The following is a 27834-nucleotide window of genomic DNA, read 5'->3' on the forward strand; positions in this document are numbered from 1 at the left end:
AGACGTTTACGTACCAGGCTTTTGAGAATCCATCCTAATGATGCCTTCACGGGCCTTCGGAAAAAAACAAAAACAAATACGTTCACAACTGCACGCACAGAAAGAGTAAAAAGAAATGTTTTAGACATTTGTTTTTAGACTACTCATTAGAGTAGCACTACCCCGAAATTTTTGTCGGGGTAGTGCTACTCTAATGACTATTTAACTTTTTATATTCTATTTGTCACTATTCAGACAACGGATCTATTTGACCGATTACTTTGGACTGTGGAAAACTGTGAAACGTAATTCAGCTCATAATTTCCTCATTATTAGTCTAGCTGATTATGCGATTAGTCAGATTTATATAAATCACAATAGATGGATGTCTTGATAAAACACTCCTAAACACTCTTTCTTGTTTGCTACCCCCTGCCCCTCAGAGCAAAATACTCTTTTCTTATCACTGTAAAGTTTCTTTCTTTCTTTCTTTCTTTTTTTTAGTTACACCTTGCCTTAATTAGTTGTTACTGGGCTATTATATCAGGCAGCATGAGGTATAAAATGCCTTATTTGATGATCAGCTGCAATAACAAAATAAATCCACCCAGTATTCTGTTTAAATGTGTTATGGAGCAATACGAGAAAATATGCATACTTGTAACATATATGAGCAAATAAAAAAAATAGAAACTATCTAATTAAGAATTAACCAGAATGCTTCCTGTTTCAATTTTACAGGAACTTTACAGGATATCTCTCAGAAGCACCGAAAGGAAAAAGACGTGCTCTGAAACCAGCGAAACATGTTTTTTCTCACAGACCACGAGGCTTCCCAAATCATAGAGAACACTGCCCCTGGTGGCCAAGAATGAGTTTTGAATTCAAAGAGGTCCTTCCCTTTCCTTTTTTGGTGATTTTGGGTGAACCTTGAACCCTTCACCGTTTCATTTAGCTTATATCAAGTAATGGTTGTTTTACGTCCGCTATAATAATAACAGTGGTGTGATAAAAAAAACTGCAGTTTCAAACAGTGTACATGTCTGTGATTAAAACTGCTTAACTGGGTCCAAAATAGAAAAGAATAAGATTAATAGAGCAACGTGCATTAGGTTTAGCTTGCACTGTCTCCAACACAGTGACTTATATACCAAGTGGAACGATCTGGGCCTGGTTTTGATAAGAAGGGGGAGGATGGGGTGTCTGAAATGGACATAGTGAACTACTGGTCATCACTTTTACAATGGACTGTAGAATAATCACATTTCTTTGTGTTGTTGATCTTGTTTAAAAACATTTAGACGCAGTGAAAAGGATGTAAGGTTAAATACTTGTTAATGTGACATTCATGCTGCTGTTAGGATGACAAAGCAAACAAGGCAGTATGAGCATCATCTAATGTTTAAGTAGTCAAGAATGATGACTTTTGTTTTTAAAGAAAAAGCATATTTTAAATGCAGAAATTGTCTTTTTTTAGTCTGAGACAAACAAAGCTATAGTGTAAGTAAAACAGTACTAATCTCATAATCCTGAACCTTTTTAAAGCGAGTGCAATGATTTGTCCAACTGGGACAGCATATTTGATCAAATAGATGTGGTAATGTATATAAGTATGAGCAAAAGGCGTTCCACTGTAATTCCCAAACATAATTCTAATTTTCCATATATTTGTGTTAGCTAGAGTCTGAGCACATTTTTTATATTAATCACATAAAAGAATCTAAAATCATGTCATGAAAAGTTCCAAGCTGATAAGATAATGGTAAGCAGTCTTGGGCTTCTGAGTTTGTCTCCAGGACCCCAAGCAGAACACAGATAATAAATATACGGGTTGCTTATCTCAGATAATCAGATTTCTTAGGGGAGACTGGTTTATATCTCTCAGTAGTCATCACTTGCTAGTATCAGGTTGGACTTCCTTTTTGCCTTCCGATCTGCCTTAATTCTTCATCCCTTGGATTCAATAGGGTGTTTAAAACAATTCCTGGGAGATTTTGGCCCATATTGACATGACAACATCACACAGTTACTGCAGATTTGTTGGCTGCACGTTCATGAGCACATCCAAAGGTGCTTGATTTGACTAAGATCTGGTGATGTGGGGATTATTTGAGTACATTGAACTTAGTATGTTCAAGTAAGCAATTTGAGATGATCTTTCTTGGAAGCAACCAGAAGATGAATGCACTGTAGTCAAAAAAGGATGGACACATTCAACAACAGGTAGGCTGTGGTGTTTAAACGATGCACAGTTGGTACTAAGGGACCTAAAGTGTGCCTAGAAAACATCCCCCTCACCATTACACCACCACTACTAGTCTGAACCATTGATATGATGCAGGATGGAGCCATGCTTTCTTGTTTTTTTGTTTTTTTTAACCCTACATCAGAATGTTGGAGCAGAAACTGAGACTCTCCAGGAAACATTTTCCAGTATCTTGTTGACTGGAGCCTCAGTTTCCTGTTCTTAGCTGACAGAAGTGGCACCCTTTGGCTGCTGCTGTAGCCCATCTGCTTCAAGGTCAAAGTGTTGTGTGTTCAGAATATAATGAATTATGAATAATGAACATAATGAATGGCCTTTTTGGGTTATTATTCCCTTTCTATCACCTCAAAGCAGTCTAGCCATTATCCTCCGACCTTTGAAATCAACAAGGCATTTTCACCCACAGGGCTCCCTAACCCAAACCCCGATATTTTTTTTCCTGAAATACAGAGACAAACAACCACGCCACGAAGTCACTTAAATCACCTTTCTTCATCATTCTGATGCTCGGTTTGAACTTCAGCATGTCGTCTCGACCATATTTACAATGCATTGAGTTGCTGCTATGTGATTGGCTGATAAGATACTTGCAATTACTTGCAGATGAACAAGTGTGCCTAACAAAGTGGCCGGTGAATGCAGATTTTAAGTAACAATATTATGAAGGATCGTTAGGTGAGAAAATAATCGCGAAATCCATCAGACACGTGCATCTCAGTGCGTGTTGTTTTTGTGTACTGCGGGTAAAAGCCCACACGGTGTCTGGTCTGACGCTCTTTGTCATATCATCCATACAACATGGAAACACTTGAAGTTAATGGAAGAATCAGTAAATCTCCACCCCGGCATTCCCTCAGACTTGACTGTTGGCTGAGCTGATAAGTCCCTCTTTATTCCGCCGCCTGCTGCCATAAAAGCGCCAGGGAGCTCATTGTGCGGAGTGATCTGATACGGACTACACCCAGCCGCTGCCTCACTGCCCTGGCTTTCTTTGCTGCCCCAGCCTTCGCGTTGCTCAACGTCGAAGTGTGGGTTAGATTGGAGACTCTAAATTAGTCTGCGGGCTTTCTTTCATTCTGTCTTGCCTCTTATTTGGCGACAACACTAAAAAATAGGTGTAGTTTTTTAAATTAAATATATTTATATCATCAGTTTCTTGAAAATGTCTTGGCAAAGCTACGTGGAAAACCTGATGGCCGATGGCAGCTGTCAGGATAGCGCCATTGTTGGTTATATGGACGCCAAATATGTTTGGGCAGCACATGCCGGTGGTACATTCAACAATATCACGGTAAGAAGTCAAAACGAGCTCGTTTGGGGGTGTGAGAGTGTGGTTTCGTTTGGCAGTAATGTTATCTGTCACGCAGACGTTCACCAGCCCGAGGAGCGCAGAAACCGTTACCTCGCAGGATCTAAGCGACTAACGAGCTAACGGTGCCGAGCTAGCTTATGGGCTAGCTGGCTAGCTCATCAGTGGCCTGTGTCGGCTTTTTCTAGCTAAGGAAACGTTGGGATTAGACCTCATGTGGTTCAGAGAAGGCTTCTCGTATAATGGCTTTCACACACAAATAGATGATTATGGCGTGCTGTCTTGTAATAATCAAAATAAAGGGGTGAGGGAACCCGGGTAAAACAACACTTAGCTAATTTAAGACCAGTGAGTAGACGGTGTCTGATTGAAGGGAGCGTGCATGCTTTTGTGTGCACGCTTGCTTTGATTAGCTAACTTTAAGCTGCTGCTTTACCGGCTCCGGGTGCTTTTAAAAGCTAATGTGTGGTGTTTGGTTCAGCCTGGGGTAAACCCGCAGTGTTATCAGTGCGAGCAAGAAACGAGTGCAATTATAAATGCTCGTCTTTTAATAGGGAATGAGCGTTTTCAGTTCATTCATTGGGATTGCTTGAGCGGTAGACCGGTGCATAGACGCCGCTTTACTTCCGCTAGTCCCTGCAGGCAGAGGATCCCGATCATATTATCGCCTGGTTTGGGGACAGGGCGTGTTAGGATCCAGAGAATGGGTTTCAACGCGGTCCTTTCCCTTGATGCTAGTCTGTAATTCCTAATGCCGCTGTTTTGTCACACGTGACCGGTGCCAGAATGCTACTATTAATAATATACCTTTTTGTTTTTCTCTGTGCCTTTCTAAAATATTAGATAATTGAGGCCTCTATCATTTTGTCTGACACCCAGAACAGAATTGGAATATGTCTTTGCAAAAAAAATCACCCAATTCTCACAAAAGAATCATTATAAAACAGTATTTACAAGGATGGAAATGAATCCCCAAAAGTCAAGACATGTGCAATTCTTTTAAAATAGCCCTCAATTATTATTGTGCGGAATTCATGTGTGCATAGAAGTCATGCATTAAAGTTGATCTACCTAATAATACTGTGTTATTTGAAATGGGATTATGCTTGCCATGTAACTGGAACCACATCTACGTCTTGGGCATGTGACTAATATCGCCTCAATCCTGTTGCTTTGTGTGTCTTTTTTTTTTTTTGTTTTGCCCTTCTCTCTCCTCAGTCTCAGGAAATAGACGTCCTTATCGGTAAGGACAGGGAGACCTTTTATACCAGCGGTCTCACTCTGGGCTCAAAGAAGTGTTCAGTCCTCAGAGACAGCCTCCAGGATGAGGGCGACTGGACAATGGACATCAGGACAAAGAGCCAAGGAGGAGAACCTACATACAATATCTCTGTGGGAAGAGCCGGCAAAGGTAAAGGCGTCTTATGGGTTAGCTTTTTACAGCTATCAGAATGCATACTTAGGCTAAGACACTACTGTTTCCCATAAACACATGGGTATGAGCAATGTCTTAAATTAGATTTGTCAGGCTCATTCTCTTGCGGCATGACATCACTTCCTTATCTCATGGCTATGGTTGTAATCCACACCTGAGCCAGAATAAGATCTACAGGATGCACAAAGTTATATTTTTCCCAAGATTTCATTAATAGTTTATATTCTTAATTAGTCATTTGTTCTATAAAGGTCAAATGATACAGGATGGCCAAAACTACTGAAATAGTTTAACATTAGTGACGAAACAAGTTTTGTGTTGGCAGAAAATTGTGTTATTTTGATGATTTAAATCTTTTGTAGGCCTCAAACACATGGTTTTAGCATCTTTGACTCAAGTTACGGTTACTCTAGTGTTTGCATTTATTACAAGATTAGTACAGCTTTATAAGCCACGATATCCCCGCTTCTTTCAATTTGCCTTTGTGGTCCTTGGTTTCTGGTATTGTTCAGTGTTTCTCACCAAAGTTCTTGTGATCTGACACTTCCGTTTTTTTTTTTTTTTTTTTTTTTTTTTTTTTTTTGTTTGTTTTGTTTTTTTGTGTCATCTAATTGCGCACACATCCAAAAAATTTAAATACTTTTAAATCAGTTCTCACTTGAAAATGATTTGTTTAAAAATGACTGTAACCTGGTGCTAAGGTGAGAAACACTGGTTGCAATGAAAACCAGATTCTGTTTTCATTTACTGTTTTGTCCTCAGCTATAAGTTGTATTTTTTGTTTGTGTGTTTTTTTTGTTTTTTGTTTTTTTCTTCTTTCCCTAAGCACGAGCTATTTCCACCTGTTATTCTACTTCTCTGAATGTTGTTCCTCACTTGAGGAGTCAAAGAAGAAATGCACACATTTGATTAAACAGCACATGCATGGAGGTGCTACAGTCTTAACTGTATGGAAGGTACAGTGCACCTTGATTAGTGTCTTTCTTTTTTGGTATTATCTTTCTTTAGCAGAAAGAGCCAGGACCCTCAAAAAAGGAGCAATTCTGTCCTAAATCTCTTGGGCGATTACTGATGAATCACATCTGGTTTGTTGGTAAACGCAGAGGTCAGCAGAAGCTGAGAAAATGGGTCTAATCAAGTGCACTGGTCTTCCTGCAGTTTGTCAGTGCAAAACACACCAATATTTAAAAGTGCACTGAAGACGAGGGCTGTGCAGGAAACTGCTCACTCATCCGTAACTGTTTTGTCTTTAACAGAACTAGAAATTATGGTTAATGCATTTGGCAGATTTGAATCAATGGTTCAGTGACACAGGACATGTGTAGAGGCTGTATTGTGTCAAGTAGCAACATGAATAATGCTAATAATAAAACTGCACTTCAGTTGAATATCCTTAGATGTCACATTTCTAATAGTGTTTCCCACATACTTGTGTTCCACTTGTGGCGGGAGATAAGTGTGTGTGTAAAAGTGGGAGGAGCTGTCTTAAATAATAAATTATAAGCATTTTCTATGCAACTTGGGTCTGCACTTTGACCCAAGGGTTTTTTCTTTTTTGCTTTTTTAAGCAATGTCATCAGCTGTATCTTCAGTGAGTCTCATACTGCAGTTGAACTATGACTCCATAGTTTTTAGACTGTAGCTGGTAGCCCTTATTATTCCCTGCAGCCTCAGTGAGCTCGGTGTAGCGCCACATAAACCAGTTCTCCACCTGCTGCAGGTTCTGGCAGGTGTGAACCTCCAGCTCACAGTGGATCTTCAAAAGCACATCCACTGAGCAGCAGGTGAAAGCTGCAGCAGAGAAAACGTGCGAAGGGAAATGGTCAGTGCTTGCTGGTTATCAGCAACTGACCTTTCAAAATAAGAGTGCAGAAATTTTTCTAGTGTTAACTTGATCAGAGATGACGTCGGACTCAACGAGGAAAATGAAATTGAACAAAAACATTTATCAGGCACATTTAGGTAGCTGTTAATATACCTGAGCGGCCCGCCCAAGTAGAACCTGTGTGGGGGAAAACACTCTTACTGCTTTTCTCTTACCTCTTTTTCTTAACTGTCTCTTTTCTATCTCTTCTCTTTTCCAGTTTTGGTTCTTGTAATGGGCAAAGAAGGGGTCCATGGAGGCGGATTGAATAAGAAGGCTTACTCAATGGCAAAATACTTGAGGGATTCAGGGTTTTAATGATTTCAAGCTCACTTAGCTAAAATTTGAGGGACATAAAGAAGAGAAAAGAAATATTGCTGTTAAGATTTCTCCTGAAAGCAGTCAAATGTCTTGGAAACTTTTAATAGCAATGAAGAGTGGTAAGATGCTGTGTCACCTTTGTTCCCCCCTCCCCCATCCATCCTGTAGGGGGAGGGAGACTCTTCAATTCTGTTCATTTCTCTTTTTTTCCTTGTGTGCTCCAGTATTGGTTATAGTCATGGGAAAGGAGGCGGTCCATGGTGGAAATCTTAACAAGAAAGCACATGCAATGGCTGAGTACCTGAGGAAGTCTGGATATTAAGCAACCTCTCCACCCGTTCGTCACCTTAGCAGCTCACTACCACTCACCGTATTGTGTTGACACTACTTCCAGGATTAGGTGGCATACAGTGTTACTTCCTATCCAGTCTACTTTTATACACAACCTTTTGTTTGCTTAACCCTCCCAACACCACCCTCTTTATTTATTTTTATTTTTTTTAATGTTCCCCACTTAAACATTGTACTTCTGATGTTTCTGACACTACAGTAATGGCATGTTCATTGAAATGTTCACCACAAGTGTGCATCAAATATGATCGCAAAGTGTAATAAAAGCGTTCAACAAATTTGGACTCTCCTTGTATAACATTCACTGCAGCAAGTGGCTAGTATTTGAACAGGAAGTACACATGTGATGGTGGTGAAGGTGCATAATTACGCATTTTCTTTCCCCTTCTTTTGAGCATTACTAAAAGATGCTGGGTTATTTTTGTTTTGTTTTTTTTAAAATCCGCATGTTGGCATTTAAAAGTTGCATGCATACTCTCTGTAACACTTGGATCCCAGCCCGGCTCCCTCCTCTGTCCTAGCGCAGTATTCCAGCCAAAACCATCTTCTCATCTGCCTCCATTAAAGAAATGACAAACTTCCTCTAAAGTCCTGTATGTGTGTACCGATTCGCCGCCCTCGCCGCACAACTTCTTCAACCCTCCATCACATGCTTTTCTTTGCTGTTGTACCTGAATGTGGTCTTAAAAGTTAACGATGTGGTGTTGGGCTGTTGTGTAAGGTCACCCATTACTGAGGTCGTCGTCTCACTTCACTATATTTCGGGAGTCTCGGCAGACATTCCACCTCTGTGCCAGCTGAGACGTCTGTCTGTCATCTCCTGCTATCTGTAAATTTTGCTGTAAAATCACTACATGCATACACACCCCCTCTCCCCCACAAGTCTCCCTCCCTTTGGACCAATTGTCAATATAAAAGGGTTATCAGAACTCCTTCAGCTTATTCTGATGGATGATTGTTGGCATCACCTGTTGACTGTAAATCATTAAGACGACTACTTGAGATGACTGTAAAACATGTAACTGCTTCTTTAGACTTCAACACTACTTAAACTTCTCATCACTAATTGATTTGTCGCTAACTTCTTGTTCATTAACCGATGAAACTGAATTGTCATTGTACTACAGTATGAATGCATTTTGACTGTAAACTGAGGCTGCTGGGCTCCAGCGCCTTGGGATTATTTGCCTTGTGCTTTAGTCATCAAAGGTGTATTCACAAATTGTCATAGTACGGTACGTAGAAGTATATTTAAAAGAAAAAAAAAAGATGCTGTGTACACTAAACATATTGAAAATGGTGTTGGTTGGAATAAGAACATTTGTAAGTTGTCTTGTGAATTTTTTTTTTCTGAGAATAACTGTGTATTCTGTGCCATAAAAAAAAAAAAAATCAATATCTGATGATCTGTTGCTACCACAAGTTGGATTTTTAAACTGCTGCCCCAGCAAGAAGTAACTTTTAATGGCACTTTTCCTAAGGGATATTTTGGCATCAGTAATCTCCAGACTTTGTGGAATATGTACAGAATTAAACGACGGGGGGGAAAAAAAGTTTGGAATATTTTGTCCACTTTTCTTTGAGTGGGAAGTTTCCTTCTGCCACAAAATCTGCTGTTTCAAATGCCATGCATCGATGAGACGTCTTGTTTACAGACAGATCAAATAAACATTATTCCAACCAGAGGGAAAGCCAGTATGTCCAGTCTGTTGCCTCATCACTTCAATCTTTGTTTAATGGAGTAAATCAGGAGTTTTAGTGATTATAGCTGTAACTGGGGCAGTTTGAATTTATTGTGCTAATGATACACTGAATTAGCAACAGTACATACTCTGATTGGGAAAACATTGACCTAGATCTTATGATCAAACAGGAGAACGCTACTGCTACACTTAATGTGTGAATTATCACATTCCACTCTTTAATAGGAGAATGCACTCGAGTCTTGCCAAATCCCAGAAATAAACTTGCTGAAGTGTTTAATGACTAAAATCTGTAGGAATTACAGAGTTTTAATAAATTGCAGGCTGCCATCAAAGGGAAATTGCTTTGATCTGCTCGGGCTGCTTTGGTATTTTCAGTAGCTAAGGACAAACTTTTAAGGTTATAACAATAAAATAAAGTGTTGATCTAAATGGGATTTGGGTGATAATCTGTCTTACTTTCAGACCAGTTCCTAATCAAACCAAAGGAAAGAAAACATGCTAGACAGGAAGGATAAACTGGCTACACAGCTCTAAATCTCTGAGACAAAATCAGTCATGTCTTTACTCATTTTCTCACTGGCAAAAAAAAAAAAAAGTCTCACGACATCATTGTCTTGTATAAAAACTAGCTGCATGTGTTTTTGCTACACTAGAGAAACACACTATATTTTAGATATGCACCATATCAGGCACATTTCCTCAGAGTGGGACTCAAATTTGGAAACTCGGGACGAGCGCTAGATTTCAGTAAAATTTGTGGTTCTAAACAGTGTTTGACTGCTTAGTATTGAGTTTAGTACAGCTGCTGCTTGCCCACCAAACCCACACTACCCACACTTTGACCAGAATAAAGGAGACACGGACAGCAACACAATCCATATGTGATTTATTATTGCAGTGGAGTTTTGATTTGAGATTTTATTCAATTTTTCTTTTAAAAAAGTTTCAAAGATGTTTCACACAAAATGAAGCAACAAAAAGTCTGAAAATTGGCCACTAAACAAGCTGTAGAAGAACTATATTACCATAAAATATAATCTGTATAGCATCATTCAGCCGAAGGAAAACTGAGCAGCAAAAAAAGTTCTGTTAGAAAAATGGCAGCAGGGTAACTTGTTGTAAATCTTGTGGTCTTGTCAGAGCCACAGACTGACCTCCTGCTCTTAACTGCGCATTGGCACCAGCTGCTGTGGTTAGGTGTTTGATTAGTCAAAATTAAGACCAGGTTTAGCACTACATGCTGAGAGGACTGATCAGTTTTTGTGGTACAGTCCTGGGGCAGTGCTTTTTCCTCTGTTCCAATGGCGTGTAGAGAGAGCAGGGGTGTTAATGGCTCACTGTATTTTGGGCTCTTTTTGTTTTCTGCTTCACTTTGTCAATGCGCAACACTGACGAGGCTTAAGGCCCTGGATGAACTAGGTGGAAACTCAACGCTTAGTCAAAGTGGAGCTAAAGGTCATCAGCATCATGGAAAACTTTCAATTGGGCAAACGCTGCTGCGAGGTCCTAAACCCAACAGAAACAAGACCACAAACAACACCAGGGATGTTGAAACAGATTACCAGGCAGACGTGGGTACGTAAAGTTAAAATTGAAAGTGAGCCATGGCTTTTAAAAGTAATAAACTCCAACATTTGGTCTCTTATGCTTGTAAAGGATTTTGTGTTCATAGTGTTTTAGGGCCTCTCTAGTAAACAACTGCATACCTTCTAAAACTAATTTCAAACCCTACTTTTGAAAGCCTGGGAGGAAGCTAAACAACCAGATGGACAATATGGTGGTCTCGACCTGGAGGCAATGGAACGACTCCTTAAGATGGAACCAAAGGTTGAATGTACGCTAGACTCCATGACGCTTCAGGTTCATGATGCTGCTTCTACCCCTGGATCTCTGCTTTTCGTGGACAGGGGTAAGTAGTTATGTTAAGGTCTACGTAGTAGTTCCATGTAATGATTTTTACACCCTCCTCCTGCTGAACGTCTCCCCCAGGAAGCCATTTGTCTCCTTTGCCCCTGTCCAAGTTACCTTCGAGCTGCGGTTACACCATCAGCTCGACACGACGAGATCTGGTCCTAGTCGCACCCTATGATGGTTGCTTCATCGCTCTCCAGGTGGGTCACTGTGATCCGAAGGCACTGCACATTTTAACCACGTGCTTATGTATAATAGCTTCCTTGCTGCTTTCAGGAGGACACTTATGTTCTCCCACTGCTTTGGTGGGGCATACCAGTGAGGATGTCGTGCCCTTTCATGGGCTCGCTGTCACTGAATCCTCCGATGGTCACCTGCAATACTGCGGACATGCTTGTAAAAACAGAGTGGACCCTGCCCGTCTCCAATATTAAAGTTAAGTGTGAGTTTTTGGTCCTCATCATGTCTCTGTTTTTGTTTTTAAACCAGCACTAAAGACATGACATGTTGGCTAAACTGGCCTACAAATACTCTTTCCAAACCCTGTGTGACTATGACAACCACTTAATTTTCATGTATTTTAGATTCCCTTAAAGTTAACTGATGGTCCAAACTCCAGTGTGCGTGTTTTGTTTTTTGTCTAAACTTTTTAGCTTTCTATATGGCTTTCTATATTTTCTAAATGATAGCTTAGTTTGCCAAAAGATGACTTTAGGAGTAGGAAACCTAAGGTGAGTTCCTGCCTGCCGTTTATTTTGCAGTAAACGGTAAATGGGAGCCACTAACAGTGGCCTCAAACAGATGTGGCTTCAGCACAGTCGAACATCCTGAAGGTGTGGTCATCTCTGCTCATTATGCGCCCTGCCTAGAGAAAAAGGTATGTTGTGCATGTTTGTTTTGATTTTTCTCCCTTTCTTAGGAAGAAAGATAACTTGTATTTCTGTTCAGGATGGGTTGTATACTCTGGAAGTTGCTGGAGATGGAGAAGCAACAATTTCCTGTCCATCACAATTACCAGCTCAGCCTGAATTCACAGAAAACCCGGCAAAGGATCCCGATTGGCAAAACGAAACACCGAGCAAAGGTGTGTATGCGTCGACTTTTCCTCATGATCCTCATCAAGCGGTTCTTCCTCAGAACTCAGATATGCTGAATCAGTGGCCAGAAGATACGGCTCGTCCTTTCCACCCCACTTTCTTTTACTCTGCAAGTCTGGTCAATACACCTGCTGCACCTGCAGTGAATCCTAGACCTGCTTCATCTCCAGTTGTCCAAACTGATGCAGGGAAAAGATGGCAACATTTTTCCCCTTTTGATTCTCAGCCACCTGCCCCTACACTGTCACTAATAACTAAACCACCAGCAGGTCAGTTTGAAGAACATTTGCTTCCCAGCCCAATTAACCCACGGCCTAGTCTCCTTCAGGAACCTCCTGCAAGCCAACCCGAGAGCCAAGACAAGAAACCCCCATATTCATTTTCTTTTTACTCACAGCCTTCAGCATCTGAAGATCATCCACCATATCACAAATTACCTGAAAAATCAGAGGAAGCAGAACCCAAAGCACAGAACCAACTTTCCCACCTCTATCACTTCTACCCCCAACCAAAGCCCGAAGTACAGCCTGCTACAAACCCCTCCACTGTTCCTCAGCCACCACAGCCTGAAGCCCCTCAGCGTCAGGTACACCAGCAAATGTACTTATGCCCTGAAAATCAGCCTGCCAGAAATCCAAATGCTGCTTTGGCATCAGCAGCTGAAAGTCTTTTGGGACAAGTGCACAAACTTTGTCAAATATCTGAGACACCAGCTGGAACAAATGAGGAAAATCCAGTCCAAAGCACGCCACCTCTTCTCAGATATCCACAGGGTCAGATGCATCACCTACTTAACCAGCTCTATTACCCACAGCAGCTCCAGCTGCTACAGCCTGTGACATTACCCTCTGCTACCTATTTGCAGCCACAGGGTGCTGCTAAACCCAGTGACCAAAAACATCCTGAATCTGCAATTCCACTAACTATCAATAGTTATACAGCCCCGCAAGATCCTCAGCTCAGCTCTGCATATATGCAACCTGTGTGCTCCTTGTCTAACTGCTGTACACAAATGACTTTTTATCAGCTTCTCCATATTACTCCAGCTAGAGTTGGCAGTTGTGCAGATGTGCCTCACTTGTTTCCAGATCTGTCATTTCCACCTACAGCTTCATATTTTGAGTTTGGCGTGGGTTCTGCAAGACTTCCTCAACAGCCGACTGAAGCAGCACAATCTGCCTCATCTTACACCTCTGTGCCCCTCTCACTGCACCCCTTTCCAGCTCAAAATGTGGAGCAATTATATTTACAGCCACCAGATGGCAACCCTACTACACCACGAGGAAATGATCCAAGTTGGACTGCAAGTCATGAACCACTGAACCGCATGAACCCCGCACCTAATTCACTGCATGCCCACTGGCCGTATCTACACAGCCAATCCTCAGAACCTCTGCCTTCAGGTTATGACCCAGAAGGGCGATATCAGCTGAATAACATTAAGTCCCCAGTGCAGGTCAACGGTCAACTATTGACTGGGAACTTGAACCGTCCAACGTGGCCTAATTTTATGTCTAACAACCCAAATTCACAGCAGCAACACAATAAATCACCTGGAGAGGAACTTGATCATTTTATGGTTCCTTTCGATAGGCTTCAGCACGCTCCTGTATCCACTTATAACAACTCTGTGTTCCCGAACAATTTAAAACCATTCACAAGTGACTCAAACTCCAAACATGAGCAGACTCTAAATTTCTATTCTGGGAATTATGTGCTGCTACAGCGTGAACCACCAGGCAGGGAGCCCAACAGCTTCGTGGATTCCTCCGAGCTTTACAGAGATCCAACTGTTGATTTAAATTTTATGACCCAAAATCTTGCAAAAGAGCAGAATGGTAAACATAAGACTCCACTGAATTTTAAGCCCCTGCAGGGAAATGAACAACTCTCCAAGTGGCTTGAGGAAGGTATTCCCACTCCCTTGCCTGGTAATGCTAACCATGATGATGGTGGGGATTATGATAATGAAAATGAGGATAATGATGACATTAACAATTCCGGTCTGCCATTCCTTTCTCCTACTACGGATGGCCCTCCACTTATATTTCCCCTCTACAAGCCACCTTTAGGTGCAGCACAGTTAAAGCTAAAATTCCACGAATCCTTTAAAGACTTCTCGACTCCTTTAGGCTCCAGCAACAGGTTTCCACCCCATAATGCTCAAAAGCTGTTTCAAGGATGGGGCTGAGAAGCTGATCACTAAGCCGGTGGTAGTGTGTAGCTGAGGCAGGTGTTGAACTCCTTACCCTTGTTGTTTGGACTCGTACGAATCACTCTTGAACTCCTTCAGAAGAAGCATTGAAGTTGGAAGCATGAAAGCAGCAATTTCTAGCAATGTGAATAAATAGTGCAACTACCCAAAACGTGTGCTTTGAACTTTTTTTTTTTTCTGGAGTGTGTGTTGGGCAGAAGGGCATGGAATTCATATCTGCTGTGACGTAGGTTGTGACGGACGACCTCTGTTTGGCTGCTTTTGCTATCAGTTTACCCAGTGGGGCCATAATATCCGCTTCTTACACTTGGAAGGTACACAGCCTTTTTTTGAACCTGTTTGTCCAGCTTGTTTGTGCTTTAGCATGATATGCATTGATCCGTTCTTGTAAATGGAATTTGCCCATTCATAAACAGTTGCCTGGGGGTGGGTGGATGAGTGCTTGTGTGGTGAACTTGAAAATCAAGTGTTCCACTGCTCTCATTTGTTTTAGCACACAATGTTTGTCAGTAAAATATACTGTGTAATGAAATCTTTAAAAAGCGTGTGTGTGTGTTCGTTCTTCTTCCATGACTGTATGAGAAGTGTCAGCGGGTTCACAGCAGGATTGAATGCACTGTAAACTTCTGCACTTGTTCTGAAAGACTTTGCAGGGATGACTGAATGCATCATGGTACATATAAGTGTGCTCACTAGGCCTGTAAATGTACTGACATAGTCGATTGTTTTGATTTATAAACACATTTACTGAAGATTTAATGATCAGTTTTACACAGATGATTGTCTGATTTGACAGTTTAAAACAAATTATTCCTACTGCTACTACTGGACATGGCTCACGTATCAAAGGTGCTCTGCTACAATTGAAAGCAAGTATAGAGTCTGTGGGACTTGAACACTTAGAAGAATCTGACTCTTCCTGGGCAGACTGGCACGAGAGAAACTGGTCCTGTTTGAACAGCAGGAGCATCAACCATGATGGCAGCAGATACATCTCTCTTCCTGAAGAAAACAGGAGGCTCCTTACTCGTCAAAGATTCTCCAGCTGAATCATAATCTGCAGCTAGAGCTGGATCTGCAGCTGGAGCAGCAGCAGCAGGGACGACAGGTACCACTTCAGCTGACTCTGCAGATAATAAGAGGCTCTGATGGGGGTTGTGGAGAGCCGTCAGTTTGTGGTGGCTGTGGCCGTGCTTGTGTGACAGGCCGTGTGTGTGCACATGAACCACTGGTGGTAGGACGGGGTCTGCAGCTGCAGTGCTGTTGGCATCTACAATGGGAATCTAAAAAAATGACATCAGTGAGAGGAAAAAACAGTTCTTAATGTTTTCTATGTGAACGTTAGATGGTGAATGTTGTTTTGTCTTCATGAATCAGAACATATTAGAAGTCAGATGCAGTATTTTACCAGAGTGGAGAACATCTTGCAGTCCACACTGTGCTGGGCGATTGTACCTTTGGCTGTACAAATCCCACGAGCCTGGAGAGAGAGGCACAGCTCTCAGTTTTGTTCATTTTCAACATCTGGTGACCTGATTGAACATTTCTCCATCTCAGATCAGCTGAACAGGCCTGAAAACAAACTGAGTGCTTTTACTACTGTGTACTCACAGCCATGGCATCGTTGAGAGGCACGCAGGGATCCTCGGTGCAGTTTCCCTCAACAACCACATATTCTGTTATGAAGATGGGCCCACCAGACACAACCTGAGAGTATTAAACAGCACTGATGAACTGACAGCTGCAGGTTAAAGCATGCAGTTGTGTTACATCTGGTAAAAAGTATCCTGACTGTCTGACCTGTGATGACAACCTTCCAACCTCGAGAAGAACATGTGTCGTGTTCACAGTCATGTTGTTGAAGGTTGTCAGAGAGGCATGGACAAAATCCAGCGCATCGGTGTTATTGAGGGGAAGGAGGCTGGGACAGCCCAAACAGAAATCCTCTGTGGATACTACAAGTCGAGCAGGAAAGTCACATACAGGTTATTGACACATGCAGTATGTATGGACACTGCTGTGGTTTGTTCTTTGTAATCATTTGGATGAGAGCAGCATCTGTGATCTTTACCCTCTGATTTGCACTTGAATGCAATGACCTTCAGAACACCGCCAACCTTCTTCAGCACCACATCACAGTCTCCTTCTACCGCCTGGAAGAGAACGAAGAATCAAAGTAGGTTGATCAGAACTAATATCGACTGAATTACAGGAGTCGAAGCCTGAGAGCTTCTGCGTCTCACCGTCTGTACTTTGGGCCTGACTGTGCAGTTGGCAAGAGGCAGCGGGTCCAACACGTGACAGTCTGTCTCCAGCAGGTCAACTTCCATGTCGTATTCATCTCCGTCTGGCTGAAAAAGCAAAAATATATACAAATCACTGCACAATTGTTAAGTTACTTTTTAAAAATGTAGTGCATAAGATGGTAATTGACTAAATTCTGCTGTATATATTATTCCAGATGCAGGTGAACATATAAGAGCTCCTATTAGCAAAATTAGAGCACATAGCTGCTTTTGATCTCTGACTGCTGACTTACCTTCGTGTAGACCTTGATGTCGTCAATCTGGTTCAGTACATACTTGTAGCCATGATGGTGCTGGGCGTTGAGGTAATCCTGCGCCACCAGAGCAGCCTCCTCCGCCTCGGGGGAGTCGCACAGAGGCCTTCGCACGATGGGTTGAGCCCATGTCCCCACCAGCAGTCCCAGCACCACAGTGAAGCTCAGGAGATTCATTTCTGTGTTTCTGTGTGAATTAAAAGTGTCACAGTTGAGTAGATACTGGCAAAGACGAGAGGCAGACTGTTGCTTATATATCCTGTACTTTAAACATAAAAACAGAGCCAAGGTAAACACCATGCTCATCCCTCCTGACTCTTGCGTCACACGGCGCTTCTGTTTTTTTAAATCATGGCCTTCAATGATCTGAATGCTACAGAATTCTTCAGTGGTCACGTGCAAGATTCAGGACGAACTCATAAAAGCAAAGTGGACCTCCCGTCTCCAAAATTAAAGCTAAATTTAATTTCCCTGGTCTCCCCATTTTAAAAAAAAAAAAGTCCTGTTTCATGTTTAAGACCAGCACTAAATACATAAACATTACCTGGATTCTGCTGCAACTCCTTTTTCAAACTCTGCATGACTTTTACAAAGACTAAGTTATGTTAGGCTCTTATGTTGTGCATGTCAGCTTACATCTTACTCCCATTAAAAGGACTCATGTCCCTCTTTTTTTTTTATGTCACAACATGTGCAATAAAAGTCTTAAGGCCAGCCTCAGCAGTGATGCAGGAAGACATCTGCAGGACAGAAGCAAAACCTTCTGTTCAGTCATATTTTCTGTTACAGGATTCATGAGGGAAGTTTTTCTCATGATCGGACACGTTTGTTTCAGTTTTGTGTCACTTGTCTGTGTACTCTGTCCCTGTTCATCATTTAAAGCTAATGAATTTACTCGTTTAATTCATGTAGACTTGTACAATGGCCTGAGCCACAATTTGTTACAAACATTTAAATGTTGCAGTGATTAAAATGAGTCGTCCTCTGTTAACAGCAGTGGTCAGTATAAACAATAAAGAAAAAGTGAATATATTCAGTCTAACGAGCTGTTATATCATTAGCTGTGGAAATTGAGGAGCAGTGCATGTGTTTTCAGTATGAAAGCTTCCTTTGGCATCTAAATGATTTTTGATTTGGAAAAGGGTGACTCTAAGAATCCAGTAAATTCTATTAAGTGGAAAGTTACTGTTTAATAGGTTGAAGTTTACAGTGAGCGGTAGCTGGGAGCCATGAACTCTGGCCTCAAACAGATGTGTTTTCAGCACAGTCGGACATCCTGAAGGTGTGGTCATCTCTGCTCATTATTCAACCTGTCTATAGGAAACGATACGGTGTGCATATCTGTTTGATTCTCTGTCTTTAAGAGGAAAAAACATGTATATTTCTGTTCAGGATGGGTTGTACACTCTGGAAATAGAGGGCAAACAGTAACACTGAGCAAAAGTGAGTATAAACCCACTATTTCACTTGATCCTCATCAAGCTTCCAAACCTTTCAAGGTGGCTGCTCCACAACTTCCAGGTTTTCCATATAAATTAAAGGAAACTAAATGAGGGTCCGGAGGATACTGACCAACATCACAACCTTACTGTTTGGACTCTTGTGAATGCCTCATTAAGGGCTCAGTAACCAAAATTGTGCTTTAATTTTTTTTAAGCTGAGAATTTGATGTTTATGGGTTCAAAACAACTGTCTAAAACATCTGGAAAGTGGGTGTTAGAGCAGCTGGGTATAAAAATCATCTTATCTCTTCGTGTGTGGGTAACCAAGGACAACTTTTTTTTTATTTGGCTGCTTCTCTTATCAGTTTAGCCCGTGGGGGCATCGTATCGCTTTTTAGACTCAGAGGGTTCACAGCATTTTTGAAGCTGTCTACCTAATTTGTCCTTTACCATGAACTGCAGCTTTCTGAATATTGATCCATTCTTGTAAATTCACTAATAGACTTTGCCCATATTCACCAGCATTGACCTGTATGTTTGTCTGTCTGTAACCTGAGAAACTCAGGTCGATGGGATAAAATATCTTATCAACATTTTCACATTGAAATCTTTAAATAGCCTCTTATGATTATGAAGTGTGAACTCTTTCATACTTGGATGTATGAGTATCCTGGTGTTTTCATTCATTTCTGAAATGTTGAGTTGTGTTGAGCATGGATGTGCAGAGGAAAAGCTGCTGTTGTTCATGGCTGTATCAGAAATGTCAGCCGGTTCACAGGAGGGTCGTTGGCATGAGTCAACACAACAGGCAAACAGCACTGTGGACTTTTGAAATCTTTGCAGAATGACGGCAAGGACTACAGTACAAATGATCAGTGTGTCCTCATTAACCCTGTAAATTCACTTGAGATTTATTCAACATCTTTACAGACAATTTGACAGAGAAGCTTGTCTGATTTGACAGTTTAAAACAATGAATTATTTCTCATTGGTTGGTGTTTTGTTACATCTACTGGAAATGGCTAATGTATCAAAGGTGCTCTGCTACAAATGAAAGCAAGTATAGAGTCTGTGAGACTTGGACACTTAGAAGAATCTGACTCTTCCTGGGCAGACTGGCACGAGAGAAACTGGTCCTGTTTGAACAGCAGGAGCATCAACCACAGCAGCAGCTGCAGCAGATACATCTCTCTTCCTGAAGTGAAGAGGTTGTTCCTTACTCCATAAAGATTCTCCAGCTGAGTCAGAATCTGCAGCAAGGGCAGGATCTGCAGCAAGAGCAGGGTCTGCAGCTGGAGCAGGGTCTGCAGCTGGAGCTGGATCTGCAGCTGGAGCAGCAGCAGTAGGGACGACAGGTACAACTTCATCTGATTCTGTTGACTCTGCAGATAACAGGACGTTCTGATGGGGGTTGTGGAGAGCCGTCAGTTTGTGGTGGCTGTGGCCGTGCTTGTGTGACAGGCCGTGTGTGTGCACATGAACCACTGGTGGTAGGACGGGGTCTGCAGCTGCAGTGCTGTTGGCATCTACAATGGGAATCTAAAAAAATGACATCAGTGAGAGAAAAAACAGTTCTTAATGTTTTCTATGTGAACGTTAGATGGTGAATGTTGTTTTGTCTTCATGAATCAGAACATATTAGAAGTCAGATGCAGTATTTTACCAGAGTGGAGAACATCTTGCAGTCCACACTGTGCTGGGCGATTGTACCTTTGGCTGTACAAATCCCACGAGCCTGGAGAGAGACGCACAGCTCTCAGTTTTGTTCATTTTCAACATCTGGTGACCTGATTGAACATTTCTCCATCTCAGATCAGCTGAACAGGCCTGAAAACAAACTGAGTGCTTTTACTACTGTGTACTCACAGCCATGGCATCGTTGAGAGGCACGCAGGGATCCTCGGTGCAGTTTCCCTCAACAACCACATATTCTGTTATGAAGATGGGCCCACCAGACACAACCTGAGAGTATTAAACAGCACTGATGAACTGACAGCTGCAGGTTAAAGCATGCAGCTGTGTTACATCTGGTAAAAAGTATCCTGACTGTCTGACCTGTGATGACAATCTTCCAACCTCGAGAAGAACGTGTGTCGTGTTCACAGTCATGTTGTTGAAGGTTGTCAGAGAGGCATGGACAAAGTCCAGCGCATCGGTGTTATTGAGGGGAAGGAGGCTGGGGCAGCCCAAACAGAAATCCTCTGTGGATACTACAAGTCGAGCAGGAAAGTCACATACAGGTTATTGACACATGCAGTATGTATGGACACTGCTGTGGTTTGTTCTTTGTAATCATTTGGATGAGAGCAGCATCTGTGATCTTTACCCTCTGATTTGCACTTGAATGCAATGACCTTCAGAACACCGCCAACCTTCTTCAGCACCACATCACAGTCTCCTTCTACCGCCTGGAAGAGAACGAAGAATCAAAGTAGGTTGATCAGAACTAATATCGACTGAATTACAGGAGTCGAAGCCTGAGAGCTTCTGCGTCTCACCGTCTGTACTTTGGGCCTGACTGTGCAGTTGGCAAGAGGCAGCGGGTCCAACACGTGACAGTCTGTCTCCAGCAGGTCAACTTCCATGTCGTATTCATCTCCGTCTGGCTAAAAAAAGCAAAAATATATACAAATCACTGCACAATTGTTAAGTTACTTTTTAAAAATGTAGTGCATAAGATGGTAATTGACTAAATTCTGCTGTATATATTATTCCAGATGCAGGTGAACATATAAGAGCTCCTATTAGCAGAAATAGAGCACATAGCTGCTTTTGATTTAGTCTGAAAATGTCCTAAAAAGTTAGAAAGAGAGGGGCACCATAAACAAAACTGTCTAAAACATGATGCAGTACGGACTGCTACACTTAGTGTTTATCCTTCTTCTCTGCCCAGTGAACTTTATTCTTTTCTACTGTGTTCACACATTTCTGTATGTAACTAAACAGCACCTCCACCTGCTGACTTACCTTCGCGTAGACCTTGATGTCGTCGATCTGGTTCAGTACATACTTGTAGCCATGATGGTGCTGGGCGTTGAGGTAATCCTGCGCCACCAGAGCAGCCTCCTCCGCCTCGGGGGAGTCGCACAGAGGCCTTCGCACGATGGGTTGAGCCCATGTCCCCACCAGCAGTCCCAGCACCACAGTGAAGCTCAGGAGATTCATTTCTGTGTGAAATGCAACAAAAATAAGGTATCACAGACGAGCAGACGCTGGCAAAGATGAGAGGCAGAGCTGGTGCAGGTCGCTGCTTATATATCCTGTACTTTAAACACGAAAACAGAGCCAAGTTAAACACCATGTTCATCCCTCCTGACTCTTGCGTCACATGGTGCTGCTTTTTTTTTTTTTTTTTTTTTTTTTTTTTAAGGATAACTGCCAAAGCAAATGGAAACTCACAAAGTCTAGCGTGGGACGAGCAGCCTTTAGTTCAAATCAGTTTTAGTGTCACACTCCTGCAACATATACTGACATCTGTCTCTATGTCTGCCGTGAATATATATCAAATATTACATGTGAGAAGATCTTTGGGTTCACTCGTATTGTGTAACCAGCTGTCTCCCTCAACAGAGGTCACGCTGGTCAACTACAGAGCTGGGCCCCACTGTCAGCAGGGATCTGCGGTCTTGCTCAATGATACTAAAAAAAAGAAAAAAAACAGGATGTTTGCCAGGTTTTGGGGGGGACAGCGACCATCTGCTTATTACACCAGTGTCACTCAAGGTCAGCAGCAGGCCGCAAACAGAGATACTGATGAGAAGATTTCAAATGTTTTCTCAAATGAGCAATAAAGTGCAGACTGAGGACCGCCACAGAGTTTTTCCATTCCCTCTAGAATACTTCACAAAGCTTTGAGGTTTAATAACTTCAGTAAAAACACACGGTCACTTCCATTCGGCATTAAATCACAGATATGTTACAGTACCGTGCAAAAGTCTCGAGCCACGGCCATTTCTTTAGATTTAGCTTTGAATGAGCCCTTTAAACTGTATCTTTAGGCTACATTGTTAATAGCAGCCTGCCACAAGAACAACCTCCCAAGTTTGTTTGGCTTCTCCTGAAAATAGTTTCTATTTTTCCCAACTACTTTTAAAATTGAAATCTTGTGGCAGAGACTTCATTTTTAAAAGACTTCCCTGCAGTCTCTGCACGTAGCAGAGACTGCAGGGAAGTCCATAATGTTTTTGTTTGGCTTATCATTTTCATGTTTAGTTTTGTGGATTCTGGAATTGTTTAATAGTCAATGACTGCAGAAGGTTGGAAGGCAAACAAGGCATTTTTTATTCTGATGTTTCTGTAGCTTTGTATTTATTAATGAGACATGATTTCTTTGATTGGCGTTTTAATGATATTGCAAGATCAACTTTAAAGACAAAACAGAAATGGATGATGGATGAAAAACCATAAGAGGTAAGAGTGTTGAGAGTAATGGAAACTAGAAAGAAGAACTTATTGTGGTCTTATTTTGCAAAGTAAAGGGATGTATAAGTTGAAGATACGGTATATTTACCCGGGTTATCAAGATTTGTTGTAACACTTGTTTCTATAAAATTTCTATAAAATAAAATCCCTGAACCCACAGAGAGGGCCTGCAGGGGGCAGTGACACACTTTAATGTAACTAAACGGACGTCTAAAGAAGAATATCGTGTTTTGATTGGTCAGGATGAGAGGGGCACGTGACTACATGTGACTGTTAACGGTCAACGGATTGGATGAAGCCGAAGTCTAACAACCAATCACAGCAAGACGTCGCTCACGTTGCGTCCGTCTGCGTGATCCAATCTTGTATCGGCTAACCTGAATGCTAAGTAAGCTAAAGAGTTTTAGCTCCAAACGCCGTGTTCTGAATAGAAAACGCTCTGATTTATGTGAACGCACACACAGACAGGACGTGTCCGCGGAGAGCTTTCTCCGCTTCGAGGTTTCATTGAGCCAAACGAGGGGGAAACTGCGAGGCTACGTGAGTGTGTGGCTAGCTCCTCGTTTGTTGCAGCCAATTGTTGGGTGTCTTTAAACATCGCCGGCTTTTTTTTTTTTTAGCAAGGGTCTGTGATTGGAAACACGTGTCTGGAAGAAAGCAATTCAAGGCGGGCAAAACAGCGACCTGTACCCGCTCCGACAGCCTGGAGGTAACAAAATAATATTGCTTGTAAAAATAAAAATGTGTGTCTTTCTATGTGGGGACATGTGCTGCACACGCACACCTGCAGGCAGGTCTGTAACTCTCAGATAACTTCTGAAAAAGGCCTCCTTCTCAGTATAAAGCGCTGATGCAAGTGCAAAAGCAACAACTGTGATGGAAGACCTGTTCAGATCATTTGCCTTGGTAAAAGAAGCAGTAAGTAATTAGTCCATATGCACGATTATACCTGAGAAGAATTTACCAGCGTTCAGCCACTGATCGGTTCACCGTAGGATCAGATCTATTTATGAAATCCTTTTTCATCAAAGTGAGGCTCATGTGTAATCAAACTTTTGTTCTGTGTCGCAGCAGATGGTCAGACTGTGAAACCAAAGCCAGGACAGGGACCCCTAAGTAAGCTGTGAGGATCGTGTCAAATTGTGAATTCTTCAGACCTCATGTTACTTCACTTTTCCACTTCAAGGTGAAATTGTCTCAGCTAGCAGCGACTGGATCATGGCCCGGAAACCATGTAGCTCCGTGTGTTGGTTTGTTGCTAAATGCTGCTACATTTGAGCCGTCTCGCTCACACTTGGCTCTCCGGAAGGCGTTCTTCACTCTCTGCCAAATGCACCGAGCACAGAGCCAGCGGAGCAAAGCGAAATACTTGAAGAGGAGGAAGGGATCCATTTCTTTAATCAATGGGGTCTCTCACATGTCCAGGCGAGCCAAGAGGCGCTTGTACTGTAAACTACAGCTTTGGATGTGGAGGAAGTGGAGAGAGAAGTGCCACTTTGGGATATTTAGAGCTAAAAAACGCTTTGGCTCGAGCCCCGGCCTCAGTTTAAAGACACAAAAAAATAAAAGGAAAGCGTACCACGCGCTGAATGCAGCAAAAACACCAGTCCTTGTGTCAGCTCTTGGATGTGATACTGGAGGTTCAGAGGCTCCCCGTAAAAGACAGAACCAGGATGTGAACACAGATGCTGCTGCAGGTACTGATGGTGAAACCATTACAGGAGAAACTTTGGTACACATTAGTGAAATTAGAGAGCCTTTAAGACACTGTCATAGTATCCAATCTTCATTAAATGCAGACAGTTACACATGTGAAGACGTCACACAGAGCAGGGTACCAGGAACAATTCCTGCACAAAGACTCGAGGTCGGCAGCCCATCAGCACAGACTGCTGGTACTCCAGGCCAGGACCAGAGTACAGTCACAGATACTGATGAGACCATCAGTAGTAAAAAAACAGTATCCCTTCACACTGATGTCAGCCTGAACGCACTGACGAAGGACATCCACGGTATGTGCATCGTTAACATTTGGTGCAACTTTCTTCTCTGGGCCGTTTGTTAAGAGTTTCTGTGTTTCTCCAGAGTTTCTTGATGACTTCTACATGAAATATGGAAGCTTAATCCCATTACGTAAGAACGACGTCTTGAGGCATCTCAAGGGGAAGTTTTACACTGGTTTAAGTGACAGGTAAATCAGAATTCTGTTGTTGTGGTAAAGAGTAAGTGGGAGCTTTCTGAGCGTTGCCTGTTTGTGTCTGTTCAGGAAAAACACAGTCCTCTCTGAGGTTACCAGATACCGAGCTGCGATCCTCCAGAAGCCCGTCCCGTCTTTTCCAGGTGGTCTACAAGAAACACACGTTGACTCTGGACGATTTGTTGACGCTGGCAGATCAGAACTGGCTCAACGACCAGGTTAGCATCATCTATAACACCAAACACGCCATGCTTTACTGGATTCACTGGAGTGTGAATGTTTAAGATCAATGTAACGGGTGTATGTACGCATTTGTTGTTTCTGTTGAAGGTTATGAACATGTACGGGGAACTGATCATGGATTCTTCCCATCAGAAGGTAATTAAACAAAGCTCTAAATGAAGATCTAAAAATGCTGGAATTTTTCTTGCATTGGAACGCTAAGGGAGGAAAGATTTCACCTACCTGAGTTTTTCAATAAAGGGACTATAAGGCTGTATGTATTTCTATATTATTTAACGAGGTCAGTTTATTTACTCCAGACTGTTTAAAATGCTTTTTACCCCTCCGCTGTAAAAGGCTGACAGAGTATTGCTGTCACCCTGCCGGGCAGGCAGGCATGGAGGGGGAGGAGAGCTGGAGAGGGCATCAAGGCAGTTTCAGGAACAGTTTCTGCTCCTCTGTACAAGGAGGAGCAGGAGCCCCACAAAATGACTTCCAGCTGCTCTCTATGAGGGTGGCATGAGAACCTAATGTCCTTTAGTTGGAGCTCACAGATGATCTTCGTGCAGCTCGACTGGCTTTCGGTGCCACAGATCACCAGAACGGGCAAGTCGACCACTGGCACCCGTCGTGAGAGCAGATTCACTGAACTTGTGTAGCAGACCTGAGTCTGAAGATATCATCCAAACGTGATACTCTCTGCAGCATCAGCCAGGATGATTGGTTAGGCAGTCGGTCAGTGATGCTCTGGTGACGAATAGCCTCTGAGCGTCAAACATGGCTCAGCTTGTTAGCCAGTGCTGCGTTGAGTGCTGTTAGATATGGAGATGAAATCCACAGACCTACAGTTAGACCGTATGCTGGTGCAGTAGGCCCCAGGTTCCTTGCTAGTAGCCCATGTAGTGCTGTGGACTACCCCTAGGAGTACTGGTACCCCAATATGAGACAATACTGTAGATATAGTTCCAATATTTATCCTATTACTTGAAAGCGATGTTTGATCCTAGAACTTTTAAATCTATGTATTTTTAATTGTTATAAACTGATGATTTCTGTTTGTCTTCGCTTTTAGGTCCATTTTCTCAACAGTTTCTTCCACCGGCAGCTGATGACCAAAGGATACGATGGTGTTAAGCGATGGACGAAGCAGGTGAGCTCTTAGATGGAAATGATGTGATACCCTTGTTAGTCATGCGGATTTCTATTGCCATGTTTCTCCCAGAAGCAAAAAGAACTAATATAACTTTTATTTCTATGCAATGAAAAGTATGAAAAAAGTCTCTAAAGAACTAAAGAGTGGGTGGGATGGGTGGCTGTGATCTCGTGTGTCTCGTCCAGGTGGATTTGTTTTCTAAGAGACTTCTTTTGGTGCCTATCCATCTGGAGGTTCACTGGTGTTTGGTGACTGCCGACATCGTCCAAAAGAAAATCTGCCTTTATGACTCTCAAGGGAACGGGCTCCAGAAAGTTGGAAGGGTAATTACACACTTCACGTACACGCAGTTACTTTGACAAAATACTTTTTCTTTCTAAACGTTTTCCTCTCAACAGAACATCCTGAAATACTTGATGACCGAAGCAAAAGAAAAGAAGCAAACTGCTTTTGAAAGCGGTTGGACGGTGGCGTTCGATGAGGTACGTCGTCCTGGTTTAAACTGTTACCTGTTTGAACGCTCGCTCTCACTGACACAATGTGCTGTCTCCCCCTGCTGCTCCTCGCAGAAAGTCCCGCAGCAGACCAACGAGAACGACTGCGGAGTTTTTGTTCTGGAGGTATGTGCGACTTTGTTCGCGTGCATGATCGTTTCAGATTTGTTTCTGTTGCTTGCTCACTACATGATATTGCTCTTTTACAGTATTCTAGATGCCTTGCTCTGACAAGACCCCTCCACTTCTCACAAAAAGACATACCAAAGATACGAAAGAGGATCTACAAAGAGCTCTGCGACTGTAAGCTCCATGAACAGGACTGATGAGTCATTAGCTTGTTGGATGGATGTGTTTTGGTATAAAAATAACATAATAAGCAACTTAAAGAAGTCCAGATGCTTTTCTTTCCAAGCTCCTTGGACTACGATGACCTGGTCCAAGGATGACTGAGAACCTTCACAGACAACATCGTGTAGGGTGTGATTGTGGTAGCAGCTCCACAGCGGCCTTACATTATGTATATAATGTGAAAATACGATCTTTGCTGCGAAATATAATTCACTCGTCAGGTTACATTTTCATCCATTTTGGTAACTACTGCATATGATCAGTATTTAATCAAGCATGTCTTTGAGAGGAGAAGACGAGTGGACTTACCTGGAGCCATACGGAGTCTGTCCTGTCCTGTGTCCGTTTGGCAGCTACTGTGTTTCTGTGAATCTTATTGGCACCATTGTAGGCATCAGATTTGACCTGTTATCACCAGATGACTGAATTGAAGTAGTGTTTTCTTGAATGTGCCTGTTTCAGATGAGCAATATGTATACACAGGATTTAAATAAAAACTGTCATTTTCCAAACATTTCACATTTATTTATATTTGTTTC

At 42.3% G+C, this 27834-nt stretch overlaps 5 protein-coding genes across 7 annotated transcripts; 3 read left to right on the top strand and 2 right to left on the bottom strand.

Annotated features, from left to right (window-relative positions):
- Positions 1 to 3092: 3092 nt before the first annotated feature.
- On the top strand, positions 3093 to 9070 carry LOC120727783 (profilin-2-like). 2 transcript variants are annotated; one of them, XM_040022274.1, is made up of 3 exons: positions 3093 to 3536; positions 4773 to 4965; positions 7074 to 7392. In XM_040022274.1, the coding sequence occupies exons 1-3, from the start codon at positions 3408 to 3410 to the stop codon at positions 7169 to 7171; spliced, it is 420 nt and encodes a 139-aa protein (XP_039878208.1). In that variant the 5' UTR covers positions 3093 to 3407; the 3' UTR covers positions 7172 to 7392. The 2 variants fall into 2 exon arrangements, with proteins under 2 accessions (XP_039878208.1, XP_039878206.1); XM_040022272.1 differs by lacking the exon at positions 7074 to 7392 and adding an exon at positions 7399 to 9070 and having other exon boundaries at positions 3151 to 3536.
- A 263-nt stretch (positions 9071 to 9333) lies between these two features.
- On the top strand, positions 9334 to 15311 carry LOC120727779. 2 transcript variants are annotated; one of them, XM_040022269.1, is made up of 7 exons: positions 9334 to 10806; positions 10973 to 11140; positions 11221 to 11342; positions 11419 to 11584; positions 11904 to 12019; positions 12091 to 12226; positions 12637 to 12741. In XM_040022269.1, exons 1-7 carry the CDS (start codon positions 10533 to 10535, stop codon positions 12648 to 12650), a joined length of 996 nt encoding a protein of 331 aa, XP_039878203.1. In that variant the 5' UTR covers positions 9334 to 10532; the 3' UTR covers positions 12651 to 12741. The 2 variants fall into 2 exon arrangements, with proteins under 2 accessions (XP_039878203.1, XP_039878202.1); XM_040022268.1 differs by having other exon boundaries at positions 12091 to 15311.
- Positions 15277 to 17224, bottom strand: LOC120727782 (alpha-2-HS-glycoprotein-like). Its single transcript, XM_040022271.1, has 7 exons — positions 16994 to 17224; positions 16698 to 16805; positions 16526 to 16607; positions 16255 to 16409; positions 16066 to 16161; positions 15863 to 15934; positions 15277 to 15737 (listed from the first exon to the last, which is right to left on the bottom strand). Exons 1-7 carry the CDS (start codon positions 17189 to 17191, stop codon positions 15354 to 15356), a joined length of 1095 nt encoding a protein of 364 aa, XP_039878205.1. The 5' UTR covers positions 17192 to 17224; the 3' UTR covers positions 15277 to 15353.
- A 2123-nt stretch (positions 17225 to 19347) lies between these two features.
- Positions 19348 to 21695, bottom strand: LOC120727781 (alpha-2-HS-glycoprotein-like). Its single transcript, XM_040022270.1, has 7 exons — positions 21424 to 21695; positions 20955 to 21062; positions 20783 to 20864; positions 20512 to 20666; positions 20323 to 20418; positions 20120 to 20191; positions 19348 to 19995 (listed from the first exon to the last, which is right to left on the bottom strand). The coding sequence occupies exons 1-7, from the start codon at positions 21619 to 21621 to the stop codon at positions 19543 to 19545; spliced, it is 1164 nt and encodes a 387-aa protein (XP_039878204.1). The 5' UTR covers positions 21622 to 21695; the 3' UTR covers positions 19348 to 19542.
- A 1493-nt stretch (positions 21696 to 23188) lies between these two features.
- LOC120727784 (sentrin-specific protease 5-like) lies at positions 23189 to 27809 on the top strand. The gene is given in 13 exon segments (XM_040022275.1): positions 23189 to 23418; positions 23499 to 23587; positions 23950 to 24575; positions 24678 to 24890; positions 24964 to 25069; positions 25145 to 25208; positions 25210 to 25293; positions 25406 to 25453; positions 26370 to 26447; positions 26636 to 26773; positions 26849 to 26932; positions 27020 to 27070; positions 27154 to 27809. Coding segments are annotated over 11 exon segments (1350 nt in total). The 5' UTR covers positions 23189 to 23418; positions 23499 to 23587; positions 23950 to 24208; the 3' UTR covers positions 27271 to 27809.
- Positions 27810 to 27834: the final 25 nt, after the last annotated feature.

Source organism: Simochromis diagramma, unplaced genomic scaffold, assembly GCF_900408965.1.
Source record: "Simochromis diagramma unplaced genomic scaffold, fSimDia1.1 OVJJ01000205.1, whole genome shotgun sequence".
Classification (NCBI taxonomy): Eukaryota; Metazoa; Chordata; class Actinopteri; order Cichliformes; family Cichlidae; genus Simochromis; species Simochromis diagramma.

Excerpts from the sequence above, each read along its gene's own strand:
- LOC120727783 (XM_040022274.1), top strand. The coding sequence starts at position 3,408 with ATGTCTTGGCAAAGCTACGTGGAAAACCTGATGGCCGATGGCAGCTGT. Across the intron at positions 3,537-4,772 it reads GTACATTCAACAATATCACG|TCTCAGGAAATAGACGTCCT; the intron begins GTAAGAAGTCAA and ends CTCTCTCCTCAG. Across the intron at positions 4,966-7,073 it reads TGTGGGAAGAGCCGGCAAAG|TTTTGGTTCTTGTAATGGGC; the intron begins GTAAAGGCGTCT and ends TCTCTTTTCCAG.
- LOC120727779 (XM_040022268.1), top strand. The coding sequence starts at position 10,533 with ATGGCGTGTAGAGAGAGCAGGGGTGTTAATGGCTCACTGTATTTTGGG. Across the intron at positions 11,141-11,220 it reads TCTGCTTTTCGTGGACAGGG|GAAGCCATTTGTCTCCTTTG; the intron begins GTAAGTAGTTAT and ends CGTCTCCCCCAG. Across the intron at positions 12,020-12,090 it reads CGCCCTGCCTAGAGAAAAAG|GATGGGTTGTATACTCTGGA; the intron begins GTATGTTGTGCA and ends ATTTCTGTTCAG.
- LOC120727782 (XM_040022271.1), bottom strand. The coding sequence starts at position 17,191 with ATGAATCTCCTGAGCTTCACTGTGGTGCTGGGACTGCTGGTGGGGACA. Across the intron at positions 16,806-16,993 it reads ACATCAAGGTCTACACGAAG|CCAGACGGAGATGAATACGA; the intron begins GTAAGTCAGCAG and ends TTGCTTTTTCAG. Across the intron at positions 15,738-15,862 it reads GCAAGATGTTCTCCACTCTG|ATTCCCATTGTAGATGCCAA; the intron begins GTAAAATACTGC and ends TCATTTTTTTAG.
- LOC120727781 (XM_040022270.1), bottom strand. The coding sequence starts at position 21,621 with ATGAATCTCCTGAGCTTCACTGTGGTGCTGGGACTGCTGGTGGGGACA. Across the intron at positions 21,063-21,423 it reads ACATCAAGGTCTACGCGAAG|CCAGACGGAGATGAATACGA; the intron begins GTAAGTCAGCAG and ends TGCTTTTTTTAG. Across the intron at positions 20,667-20,782 it reads ATTCAAGTGCAAATCAGAGG|TATCCACAGAGGATTTCTGT; the intron begins GTAAAGATCACA and ends CTCGACTTGTAG.